Source organism: Carassius carassius, chromosome 28 (genome assembly GCF_963082965.1).
Source record: "Carassius carassius chromosome 28, fCarCar2.1, whole genome shotgun sequence".
In the NCBI taxonomy this organism is placed as follows: domain Eukaryota; kingdom Metazoa; phylum Chordata; class Actinopteri; order Cypriniformes; family Cyprinidae; genus Carassius; species Carassius carassius.
Window position 1 is genome coordinate 25,022,897 of NC_081782.1, and position 13,962 is coordinate 25,036,858.

Sequence of the window (13,962 nt, forward strand, 5' to 3'; positions counted from 1 at the left end):
ATTTCTGAAATGAAAAGAAAAAATAAATAAATGAAGATTATATTAAATAAAGGATCTTACAAGCATACCAGTAGTGTGGCTATATTGGAGACTCCTATGTTCGTTGGTGCATCCGCAGCTTCTCACTCAGGGCTGTGTATATGCTAATAGGGCAGAGAGTGTCACAAATGGGCGGGACTTTCACAGACTATGTCATCATAAAAGTGAGAAACATGGAACTGCTAGTGTGGAGAGACTGTTTCTGATTTTTTGGAATTATAAACCTATGAGTGAGTGGATTTTTACCATTATAGGCTGGTTGTTTTTACACACTGGGGCAACACAACTGTGTTCAAACACCATATAAAAGTAATTTTTGCATTCTATGGCACCTTTAATATTAATATATCCAAACAGTGTGTGGTGGTGTCAAAAAAATGTGTGCTTGTGTGAATGTGCGGTTTTGGAAATTCTACCAGAATTCTACCAGTCAAATGTTCTATTCTATTCTATTCTATTCTATTCAGATCAAAATGTTTCTCCTAAAATTTGAAAGCTCTCACAAGATGCGTTTCCATCCACCTATTTTTATGTGCATTTTGGTATATCGCATAAAAATGCTAGATGGAAATGCTGAGATGGACATACGTACATTTAAAAAATGCGCATAAAAAACCTGATGTGCACATTTGAGTAGGATAAACTTTTTATCTGATAAGAAAAAATGCACATAAACTATGATGCAAACACATTTACCAAATTAATTCTTCCATTAATTTAAAGTATTTCTCTATTATTGTCTTACTCAACTGCGTTTCCAAAGGTGCAAATAATATATATCTTATGTGAAAATTATTATATTTAGTGGCTTCTCCTATATTCTTAGTGATATTTAGTGCCACAGTTGACCAGGAAGTGCTATGGTTCTCTTTGACTCGTTGGCTTTATTCGCATATGTTTTATGCGATATTCCAGTTTTGCGCATAAGTTTTATTCGAATCTTTGGATGGAAATATAGCTACGTATCATAATCATTGCTTCCTGAAAAAGGGCCCATTTACAAAACACGCTATGAAATAGCTGTGAAATTATGTGATCCTCATATTCCACAATGTAAGAATTGTGCTTGAATTCTCCCCCCTTCCAATTTTAACCTTTTCAAAACAACAGTGCACAGATGTGTCTTCCCAGTTTTCCATTTGCACTGCTGGTAGCAGGTCTCAGACGACTGCATGTATACTAGGAGCTATAACCCCCTCTAGGGTATCAGATCCTGGACTCTCATTTCTAACTAGGTCAATGCTTGCTATAGCTGCAGACTCTCTATTTCTACTTTTCTGTCTGTCTCTTTTCAACCCCTGTGCACCACAAGATCCATTTCTCATCTTGTACGCATCAGCATCACAGTAATTTGTGTCCATTTATGCAGTCCTTTTAGTGTATGCAATATAATCCTGAAAATAAATGAAAAGAACTAACAATCCTAATTGTAACGTTTCTCCGGCGGTATAGGTGTGAACTGTAAGAATGGCTGCAGTTGTTGAAAGCATTTTCTGTTTCAAGCTCTGGGCGACTGACTGAGCAATTGGCTCAGTTGCAAAACAGTCACGTCCAATAGTTCAATACTCCGCTCCCTCAGGTCTGCCAGCGCTGGCTTCAAAGAGACATCACGTGTGGATTCTCTTATCTTATAAATGCAATAAAGGTTTTACATACATTTGGTTTTGATGGAATATGAAGTCAAATAACATAGTACAGCGTGTTATATGCCGTTAATTGGGGTTAGCGATTCTAACCACAATATTTTGTTCTTTTTTTCAGGACCAAGATATCTTATTACATCCATGGGGGCCTTGTATATTCAGGATGTGCAGTCAGAGGACGCGGTGAATATTTATCGCTGTACCACACGGCACCGATACACAGGGGAGACCAGACAGAGCAACAGTGCCCGACTGCTTTTATCAGGTGAGGGGCCTTTGTGTCTCATAGATCTACAGAAAAAATGCCAGCGCTACGTGATTTGGTCAAAAATTCACATGACAATTATTTACACATTTTGCATTTCAAATTTAAATGTCAAATATAAAAAGTCAAACAAAATGATTAAGCAATAAAGAGACTGTTCTACAGTATTTCTACAGGGTTTTACTAACTGTTCACATTAATTGGAATATTCAAAATTCGGATATTCAAATGATGATAAAGAAACTGCATGTGCTCTCACTCTCTTAGAACCTGTGGACTCTGCTCCGGTGATTCTGGATGGGTTCGAACGCAGGGAGGTTATGGTGGGTCATCGGGTGGAGCTCCCATGTAAAGCGTCCGGTCACCCTACGCCCAGGTATCGCTGGCTGAGGGACAACAGCCCCTTAGAATCAGACAGTCGGTACCACCAGAGTGTGTCGGGCCTTCTCATCGAGGCCACACGACCCAGTGATGCAGGCAGTTATGTGTGTGAGGTGTGGAACAGCTTCGGGAATGCCAAAGTGGTCGGACGGCTGGTGGTTAAACGTAAGATATCTTGTGACAGTATTTAACCATCATAGCATTCACACTATTACACCATCTGAACAATCTAGCTTTTTCAGAGGTTTGTATTGAAACTTTTCATGATAAGTCCCCTTTGACACAGTCAGTCTTGGCAGATCTCTTCACTATTGTTTTGCCATTCAAAACAATTAATGTAAATGAGACCTATAAGCATTTAAAATTTTAATTGTGTTTGCTGTGTGCCAAGAAATGTGAGTTGAGCATCATTAGTCAGCACACAAGTGTGAATGGACTACTATTAGCTAACAAGTCTTTACTTGCTGCGTTCAGTCCAAAGCGGTGCTTAGTGTTTAGTATTTTCTGTTTTCAGTTCATTTGTTTTAGATTTTGTAATTTTGATGTGCTTTTGCCACACAAACACACATACACACACACACACACACACACACACACACACACACACACACACACACACACACACACACACACACACATGGTTTGTTAGGATAGGACAATATTTGGCTAAGATACAACAAAAAATCTGAAAATCAGAAATCTGAGGGTGAAAAACAAATCAATATATTCAGAAAATTGTCTTGAAATTTGTACAAATTAAGCAATACATATTACTAATAAAAAACTATTTACATTAGGAAATTTACAAACTATCTTCATGGAACATGATCTTTACTTAATATCTTAATGATTTTGATATGACTTATGCTTTTTTGGTCCAGGGTCACATTTTGTTTCTGTTGATATAATTTTTCTTTTTTCTTGTTTACAGTTTTACTTAATGGTAATAGTCCTGATCCAAAGTTTGGATTATTAATATGTCAGACAAGTCACATTTATTTATTATAGCACTTTACATAATACAGATAGTTTTAAACCAGCTTCAAAATAATAAACAGGAAAATAACCAATTATGAAATTAACTTATTTAACCTGTAAAGTATCCCCATTGCTTAAAACAAAAACAAATTGACTACCATGGTGTTTGTCAACAAAGATGTTTTCTAGCAACAAATTGTGGAGGATAAATGATGATATAGTCAATTTCATTGAATTCATACATAATTATTATGAATGATAGTGTATTGTTGTCTATGTATGTGTGTTTCCATCTCCCCCAGAGCCTCTGAAAGCAGTGGTGAGCCCACGGAAGGTGAGAGGCAGTGTGGGTAGCCAAGTGTCGCTGTTCTGCAGTGTGACTGGCTCTGATGAGTATGAAATCACCTGGTACAGGAATGGTGAGAAGATCTATCAGGGTATAAATGTACGTATAACGGGCATCAACAACGAGAACCTGGTGATGGAAGGAATGGCCAAGAGCGATGGAGGAGCATATCAGTGCTTTGCTCGAAATGGCAAGATGTCCACCCAAGATCTAGTTCAGGTCGTCTTGGAAGGTAAGTCCAACTTGGAAGGAAGTAAAAGAAAGTGTGTTATTTGTTAGTATTAAATCACCAAAAGTACACTGTAAATGATTGCTGTTTTTAAGTGTTTTGCAAGAAAATACTATTTCAGAATTTTGTATTTAATTCAACGTAATTGCAATTTCTTTGTAATTATTTGTAAAACTTACTAGCAATTTAATTTAATTTAATTTAATTTAATTTATACAGAAGGTACAATATAAGCCAAGTGAGGACATAACATTTCATGTCAAACAACACAGGTCAGAAAATTATTTTGGGGAGCATATATCTTTTGTTTGCAAGTGTTAGCATCTATTGCACCTAAATATATTATCTTTTATACTGCATATTAAATTTGTTATTACATTTAAAGGAACAGTTCACCCCAAAATTTAAATGCTGTTATCGTCATATCATTCTAACCCTATCATTTTATTATTATTATTTTCTTTTTTTTTCTTTTTTCTTTTGGGTGAACAATTCCTTTAAATAAATATATAAAAATTGAATTTACACTTAATGCAAATGGGATTAACAACGCCCCTCCTCCAAATCTCAGTTATGCAAATGAAGTTGTTGACATTTATAAATATATTTACTGCTATTTTTATCCAACCAGCTGCCAAAACACACACACACACACATGATAGTAGGATATTAAAGATAATGAAGGTTACATCTAGGGTGGATTTCAATCAGATAAAGGCACATTAGTGGATAGAATGTTACACAAACATTGGACTCAGGAATGGAAATTGTAGCACATATGTGTAACAGTAACTGTGCATGTGTTTTAATATAACCCTCTGCTGGACTACTGCTCCTCAGCCCTGCAGCTGAAAAGATTTGTTGCTTCAGCTTGGTTGCTGAGGCAACTGTCTCCTATTGCCGCAAAACTGCATAAAGAGGATATTGATAATCTATAATGATGTTAAAAAAGACAAGATTTCAATAGCAGTAAGTTAAAAACACAGCTGTATCTTGTTACATGCCATGCTATAGGAAAACGGCTGGAAAGATTTGCAAGAAATGTCTGGCTAGGGTTGTTGCTTTTTCACTGTCTGTAATTTACTGTAAATGTGAAGATGTGGTTTTATCATCTTTTTTATAATAATTCATAATCTTTCTGTGTGTTTTTAATTCAGACATTTTATCATCAGATATTTTAACATTTAAAAATGTTAAAACACCGGCTGAATCCTGTACCTTGTTGGAAAGCCTGCTTCTTTCTTTCTTTCTTTCTTTCTTTCTTTCTTTCTTTCTTTCTTTCTTTCTTTCTTTCTTTCCTTTTTTCTTTTGTCGATGACTTTACAGTTACAATTTATTGTCCACTTCTACAGCAAAATGACTGATGTTGCATCCAGTAATGCATGCTTTCAATTCAATATGCTTTCACTGTACTGTGTGCGTGTGTGTACCTAATTAGATAACACTGAACACTTACACTTAATTTAAAAGTTCACCATTTACATTAAGTGTTAGCATCTTCTGTACCTTTCTGTACTTTAATTAGGTTTTGGGGGTGTGGAATAAGTTTTTGGACATATTATTGTACATCTGTCATGTTAGCATTGCCCTTTGACCCATATGACCTAATAACAAACTAACAATAGCATTTGTAGGAAAAACATTCATTCAGGTGTTGGTAAACTATTTAACCATTAATAAGACCATTTAAAAAGATCCGCTCAAGGCACAGTAACAACCCCCCATACTCCAAATAAGTGGTTGATGATTGTCTATTTTTTCAAAAAGTAGAATTTTTAAGAATATTTAAAGAACATTTCATACACATAATTGCTTGCTTAAAGATACTTTTGTATTTTGTTCTTTTTAATTTGTGCATGCGTGCGTGCGAAGTTCTTAGCAATGTATATTACTAATCAAAAATTAAGTTTTGATAAGTTTATGGTAGGAAATTTACTAAATATCTTAATGGAACAAGATCTTTACTTAATGTCCTAATGATTTTTAGCATAAAAGAAAAATAGTTTATTTTTACCCATTCAATGTATTGTTGGCTATTGCTACAAATATAACTGTGAATATTTAAGTTGATGTTTACTGTAAACTCATAGTACTGTATCTCTCAAATGTTATTCTTCATTCAGCACACATAAAATAATTCAACTACAACCCATACAAGAAAAAGAAAAAGCTGTTTGGTCATATCTAGCAGTGTGGTATTTTTAAATCTGACTGCAGATGTGAATGATTCACGGCAAGCTTTTCAGTAAATAATGACTTTAATTTCAGCTAGTTTAATCACATACACTATTACTCATAAATGCTCTAAAATCCAATAAAACTTAAACCTTCTACTATTATTTATACTCAGTGCATAGTGCTGTATGTCACCATTTGCAAAAATAAAAACGCTGTCAAATATGTCATCCAATTCTCTAGACGGGACGCCAAAGATCCTCTCTGCCTTCAGCGAGAAGGTGGTGAGCCCGAATGAGCCCATATCACTGGTGTGTCACGTGAAAGGAACCCCCCTCCCCACCGTCACCTGGACATTGGACGACGACCCCGTCATCAAAGACAGCAACCACCGCATGGATCGCATCATCACCACAGAAGGCCACGTGCTCAGCTACCTAAATGTGTCTCAGACACAGGTCACTGATGGGGGCGTCTATCGCTGCACCTGCAACAACTCGGCCGGATCGGTCTCCTACCAGGCTCGAATAAACGTAAGAGGTGCTTGTCAGATCAGCTCCTCAAAAACACCCACACCACACCACACCACAAGCACACACAACAATCTCACGTTTGTTTGGAGATTGTCTGGTTTCTATTTGAAAATTTGAGTTAGATAGAGAATTTTATTGTTTTAAGTTGTAGTTGCAGTGCAGCCTCCTAAAAGGTATATTCTCATTGTCATCAGCTTGTCGCAAGAAAGCAACTTGAAGTGATATATTTTCAATGAAATTTGGCACTTTGAAAAAGCATGAGCAGTGACCATTGATGGCACAACAAAGAGCTTAACTTCATGAAAATGAGAGTGTGGAGACAACTGGTGGGAGTGAAGGCAGTAGAGCTCTTGTGATCCACCTCCTGATGGAGTTAGAGATTGCAGTCAAATAGGAATACATAGTATAGAGCAAAAGTGTCCAATCCTGCTTCTGGAAGGCCAATGTCCTGCAAAGTTTAGCTACAAACACGCCAACGTACTTGCCTGGAAGTTTCTAGTGAGCATAAAGAACTTGATTAGTTGGTTCAGATGTGTTTAATTATGGTTGAAGCTAAACTGGAGTAGGGTTGGACACCTCTGGTATTGAGTGCAGTAGCGGCCGCTTACTTTTCAGTGACATTGGTCATGCAAGTATTTGTTTTTTCCATTCCATTTCCTATAAGGACTTTTAAAAAGTCTTTGGTAAAGCATCATAAGCCATGAACCAAAGTGTGAACACACCATATAGTTGTTTATTGGAAGTAGGTGTACTCAATTTTGTCAAGATCTACTTCCTTTCCTCTCATTGGTCATTGTTACTTCAATTACATAAAGTTAAACTCTGCCTGCCCTTGGGGATGCTCCTCTCCTAAATCAAAATTATCTAATAATTTACTCATCCTCATGTCATCCCAGACATTTGAATCTCTTCAAATTACACAAACAGAGATTTCATGTAATGCAGAGTCTATGTAATGCAAGCAGATAGGCCCCTTTAAGGTTGATGCTTCAAAAATCATTGTCCATACGACCCCAGTTAATTAATCAATTTCATGTGAAGGGAAATCATAGGTATGTGTGAGAAAAATACTAATATTTGAAACTTTTAAACTATAAACCACTGCTTCCGGCCAGTTGACGAATTAATTTACACAACATAAGCATATTTTGAAGCTTGATGTAAGCGCTTGTTTAAGTGATGCAGAACCACAGAGTACCGTCACTTCTCACAGGAGTTTCACAAAGTTATATTTAAAGTTTAAGCATGTACATATAGGATTAAAATATTATTATTTCTCTTTCACACATATTGTTTTACTTTATAATACATTTATTTATCAGCCGGGATTGTATGGATCACCATCATGTTTGTTTTACATGGTTTTTTGATATGGACTTATTGAGAAGGAATATTTTAATAAAATTCTCTGTTTGTGTTCATTTCGAAAACATAAATATTTGGGACCACATGATGGTGAGTAAAGGATAAGCAAATTTATATTCTTAGGTAGAGTAACCCTATAAATTAATCCCTCCACAAGGCTTTGAAGTTAGGATAAATTATTATTAGTTATTTATTAGTGCTGTCAAAAAAATAATCGCGATTTATCGCATCCAAAATAAAAGTTTTTGTTTGCATAATATATATATATGTGTACTGTCTATATTTAATATTTATATATAAATACACACAGATGCAGAATATATTTTGGAAATATTTACATGTATATACATTTATATATTTATATTCTTATATTATATATTATATACTATATCTAAATATATTTAATATATAAACATAACATATTTTTCTTAAATATATAAATGTGCAGCATGTGTTTGTATTTATATATACGTAATAAATAAACACAGTAAGCAGATATATATTATGTAAACAACAACATTTATTTTGGATGCGATTAATCTTTTGAAAGCACAATTTTTTTTGTTAATTACTTACAGTGGATTTGTTCAGAATATATAGCTAATAGTTAAAAAAGAAATTATTGACACGTAATACATAAGCCTTTCATCTGACATTCTGAGGCACTATGTACTGATAGTTCTTTCTCACAACAGGTCCAGCCAGTATTCGACCCATGAAAAATGTCACTGCCATCGCTGGAAGGGACACGTACATTCACTGTCGCATCATTGGTTACCCGTACTACTCTATTAAGTGGTATAAGGATTCCAACCTGCTCCCGTTTAATCATCGCCAACGTGCCTTTGAGAACAACGGCACACTGAAGCTGTCCAATGTGCAAAACTCAGACGAGGGGGAGTACACATGCTATGTGTTGGTGGATCCAGAGAAACAAATTCACAGGAGTGTCCATGTCACAGTGAAAGGTACTGCCAGATAATAGGACATTTCCACAGCGTGGTACGACTCGGCTCGGCATGGTTCAGTATGGTACTGCACGGTTTTGGTACGACTCGGCTCTGCACGGATTGTGTTTCCACTGCAGTTTAGTATAGCTTGAGTGGGCGGGATTATTCACATGTCATTATAGCTGCGCTGCCTCTACTGCCTTGTCTCCTAAAAAAATTTTTTCATTCCACATCGCCCCATCAAGCTCCTCTGCTATCAACGAGAGGAACGTCTGTATTTACACAACAGACAACAAAACTTTTTGGTTGTGAAAATAAAGGTGATTTCATTCAAAACAGTTGCGTTTAATTCTTCGCTGGCTGTGCTTAAATCTAGCGTTTTTTTTGTGTTTGTGTCACAAGTTCAGTTTAGTGAAGATTCTAGCCAGCTAATCCCTGATCAGCAGAGTTTACACGTCACATTTTGGTAATGGTATGGTTCACTTGGAACCTCAACCAAGGTGTTTCTAAAAAAAAGTACCAGGTACTGTACCCAGTGGAAACCCCCCCTAAAAGTGAACCGTAACGAGTCGTACCGTGTCGTACCATGCAGTGGAAAAGCGCCATAAGTCAGCCGTTACAAGAATGCTAGATTTTAATTTTAATTTGGACATATTCAATGGTGTTTTTTAGGGTTAGTATCACTATTGCTCAATCTTATGATCACAATTCACAAATCCCTAACCCTACCTTGGCACACTTGTCCCACAACGCCTGTGCTACATAAAATATAACTCAAATCATGCATCTTGTTGAGGAAAGAAGACCAGAATATCAAAGAAACTTGTTGAGAGTAATCTTTTTTGACTCAATATGACATTGCTCACACCTTTCAAGCTAAATAGCTTGCTGTCGGTCAATGCAGTAAATTCATGAATTCATATCATGACTTGATATGAAATCTCTTTGGTGTACTCTTTAACCCTCAAGTGAAATTTCCAATCACACAGATTCCTACATTAAAATGACTCCGTTTCAACCTCTAGGCCAGTAACCAACCACTTTACAACCAAAAATCACCATTACAATAATATATTAATGCAGTAATAACCTTTAAGAAGACCTTATCGACTACATAGCAACATCGACTATACAGTAGCATTATGGAAGCAAGTTTTACATGGAAATGCACAAAATTTTCTTAAGACAATGTAAAAATATAATTTAAAATATAAATATAATTACTTAAAATTACTATGAATCAGTCCAAATTAACTATGAATGAATGTAAAAAATTCATTAATGTATATAGTAGTCTTATAGATATATATATATATATATATATATATATATATATATATATATAGTGTTCCTGTAGCTCAATTGGTAGAGCATTGCTTTATCAAGCGCAAGGTTGGGGGTTTGATTTATATATATTACATTTAAAAGTTCACTAGAGACATCAGAGACATATTTGTTGGTGGCAAAAGTATGTGAATCTTTGCTTTCAGTATCTGGTATGACTCCACTTTTGCAGCAATAACTGCAAGTAATGTTACTTGTAACTGCAGATCGGTCCTGCAAAATGACTTGTGGGAATTTTATGTTGGTTATGATGTTGGTGGGTTTCCTCATATCAGCTGCTTGGTTCAGCTCCTTCCACAAAATAGGGTTAAAGTCCGGAATTTGACTCAGTCATTCCAAAACATTAACTTTGTTCTTCTTTAACCATTCTTTGGTTGAACGACTTGTGTGCTTGGGGTCGTTGTCTTGCTGCATGACCCACTTTCTCTTGAGATTTGGTTCTCAGACAGATGCCCTGACATTTTCCTTCAGAATTTGCTAGTATTACAACCCGAATTCCGGAAAAGTTGGGACGTTTTTTAAATTTTAATAAAATGAAAACTAAAAGACTTTCAAATCACATGAGCCAATATTTTATTCACAATAGAACATAGATAACATAGCAAATGTTTAAACTGAGAAAGTTTACAATTTTATGCACAAAATGAGCTCATTTCAATTTTGATTTCTGCTACAGGTCTCAAAATAGTTGGGACGGGGCATGTTTACCATGGTGTAGCATCTCCTTTTCTTTTCAAAACAGTTTGAAGACGTCTGGGCATTGAGGCTATGAGTTGCTGGAGTTTTGCTGTTGGAATTTGGTCCCATTCTTGCCTTATATAGATTTCCAGCTGCTGAAGAGTTCGTGGTCGTCTTTGACGTATTTTTCGTTTAATGATGCACCAAATGTTCTCTAAAGGTGAAAGATCTGGACTGCAGGCAGGCCAGGTTAGCACCTGGACTCTTCTACGACGAAGCCATGCTGTTGTTATAGCTGCAGTATGTGGTTTTGCATTGTCCTGCTGAAATAAACAAGGCCTTCCCTGAAATAGATGTTGTTTGGAGGGAAGCATATGTTGCTCTAAAACCTTTATATACCTTTCAGCATTCACAGAGCCTTCCAAAACATGCAAGCTGCCCATACCGTATGCACTTATGCACCCCCATACCATCAGAGATGCTGGCTTTTGAACTGAACGCTGATAACATGCTGGAAGGTCTCCCTCCTCTTTAGCCCGGAGGACACGGCGTCCGTGATTTCCAACAAGAATGTCAAATTTGGACTCGTCTGACCATAAAACACTATTCCACTTTGAAATAGTCCATTTTAAATGAGCCTTGGCCCACAGGACACGACGGCGCTTCTGGACCATGTTCACATATGGCTTCCTTTTTGCATGATCGAGCTTTAGTTGGCATCTGCTGATGGCACGGCGGATTGTGTTTACCGACAGTGGTTTCTGAAAGTATTCCTGGGCCCATTTAGTAATGTCATTGACACAATCATGCCGATGAGTGATGCAGTGTCGTCTGAGAGCCCGAAGACCACGGGCATCCAATAAAGGTCTCCGGCCTTGTCCCTTACGCACAGAGATTTCTCCAGTTTCTCTGAATCTTTTGATGATGTTATGCACTGTAGATGATGAGATTTGCAAAGCCTTTGCAATTTGACGTTGAGGAACATTGTTTTTAAAGTTTTCCACAATTTTTTTACGCAGTCTTTCACAGATTGGAGAGCCTCTGTCCATCTTTACTTCTGAGAGACTCTGCTTCTCTAAGACAAAGCTTTTATAGCTAATCATGTTACAGACCTGATATCAATTAACTTAATTAATCACTAGATGTTCTCCCAGCTGAATCTTTTCAAAACTGCTTGCTTTTTTAGCCATTTGTTGCCCCCGTGCCAACTTTTTTGAGACCTGTAGCAGGCATTAAATTTTAAATGAGCTAATTAAGTGGATAAAAGTGTCAAATTTCTCAGTTTAAACATTTGCTATGTTATCTATGTTCTATTGTGAATAAAATATTGGCTCATGTGATTTGAAATTCCTTTAGTTTTCATTTTATTAAAATTTAAAAAACGTCCCAACTTTTCCGGAATTCGGGTTGTATTCCGAATTTATTGTTCCATCAATGATAGGAAGCCATCCTGGACCAGATGCAACAAAACAGGCCCAAACCATGATACAAGCACTACCATGTTTCACAGATGGGAGGTTCTTATACTGGAATGCAGTGTTTTCTTTCTCCAAACATAATGCTGCTCTTAAACCAAAATGTTCTGTTTTGGTCTTATCCATCCACAAAATATTTCTCCAATATTCCTCTGGCTTGTCCACATGATCTTTAGCAAACTGCAGATGGGTAGCAATGTTCTTTTTGGAGAGCAGTGGCTTTCTTCTTGCGACTCTGCCATGGACACCATGGTTGTTCAATGTTCTCCTGATGATGGACTCATAAACATTAACATTATCCAATGTTAGAAAGGCCTTTAGTTGCTTAGCCCACAGTCCTTTGAAACCTAGTGGACCTTTACACATCTTGCTCTTAGAGTGTTCTTTGTTTGTGGAGCACTCCTGGGCAGGGTAACAGTGGTCTTGAATTTCCTTCATTTGTACACAGTCTGTCTGACTGTGGATTGGTGGAGTCCAAAGTGATTAAAAACACCTCTGAACAGATGGACTGTTCACTTTTAAATTAACACCTAATTCTAGAGATTCACATACTTTTGCCACTCACAGATATGTCGTATTGGATAATTTTCATGAATAAATAAATGACAAAGTATATATTTTCATCTCATTTGTTTGATTAGGTTCTCTTTGTCAACTTTCAGCAGGTTATATTTTCAGGTAATATTTATGCAAAAATATAGACAATTCTAAAGGGTTCACAGACTTTCAAGCAGCACTGTGTATATATATATATATAAAATAACAAATATTCAATGTAATCTATATGAGTGCATGTATCAGCTTGCATGTATAAAGAATTTCATGTCACTTACCAATTACCCAATTATAAGTTCTACAAAGATGCTAATAGTTTTTACAGGATCTCATAGTTACGGTAATTCCAACATCACAAGCTTTACCTCAAAGCAGTTAGAGCACCAATTAGAAAAATACTTATATTGTTAAAGTTAAAATAGATACTAGTTATAATGCAAATATTTGATACCGATGTTATGCACTAACCAAGCAAACATCTGTTTTGTGAGTTCAAAATCATAAAGACCGAAAAAAATAAACCCTGTTGTGATTGAGTTAGCTAATTTGCTCCATTCATGCATAAAATTCTGAAGCGTGCGAAAGGATTCCCTGGAGTCCATTATCCCCATTTTGTTGTGAATTAAATAAGCACTAAAGTGCTGCTTTATTTCAATGTTATTTTAACTCATTGATTTTCAAATGCGACAGGCTGACTAGCACCATGCTTGCAAAGTCCCCGGGGAACACATTATGCCGAATTTACTGGGAGACGAAAGACCTTCTTTATTTTGTCTTTCTTTGCCCTGTTTCTCGTTCATTAGTTCACATTATGCCTCCTCCTCTGTGAAATCTCTAGATTCTGAGTAGTAATGACTTGTTATGAAGGCCGACTGGAGCCTTATTATTGCAAATCACAGATAATTGTACATGTGTGATCACATATGTTCTGTCCACCAGCCCATATTGTGTGTGTTCTGAGCTGTTTGTCACAACCGCTTAGAACACATCAAATGCTCATTTTACA

General features: G+C 36.3%; 1 protein-coding gene across 3 annotated transcripts in view; it reads left to right on the forward strand.

Moving 5' to 3' along the window:
- LOC132108231 (cell adhesion molecule DSCAM-like) overlaps positions 1-13,962 on the forward strand; it is a 140,432-nt gene that overhangs the window by 78,489 nt on the left and 47,981 nt on the right. For 2 of the 3 annotated variants that reach the window (XM_059514876.1, XM_059514877.1), the window contains exons 4-8: positions 1,801-1,947; positions 2,215-2,493; positions 3,609-3,884; positions 6,300-6,596; positions 8,650-8,922. In XM_059514876.1, coding sequence (XP_059370859.1) covers positions 1,801-1,947; positions 2,215-2,493; positions 3,609-3,884; positions 6,300-6,596; positions 8,650-8,922 — 1,272 coding nt within the window. Of the gene's footprint in view, positions 1-1,800; positions 1,948-2,214; positions 2,494-3,608; positions 3,885-6,299; positions 6,597-8,649; positions 8,923-13,962 lie in introns of those variants that run through there. The other variant, XM_059514878.1, reaches the window with a different exon arrangement.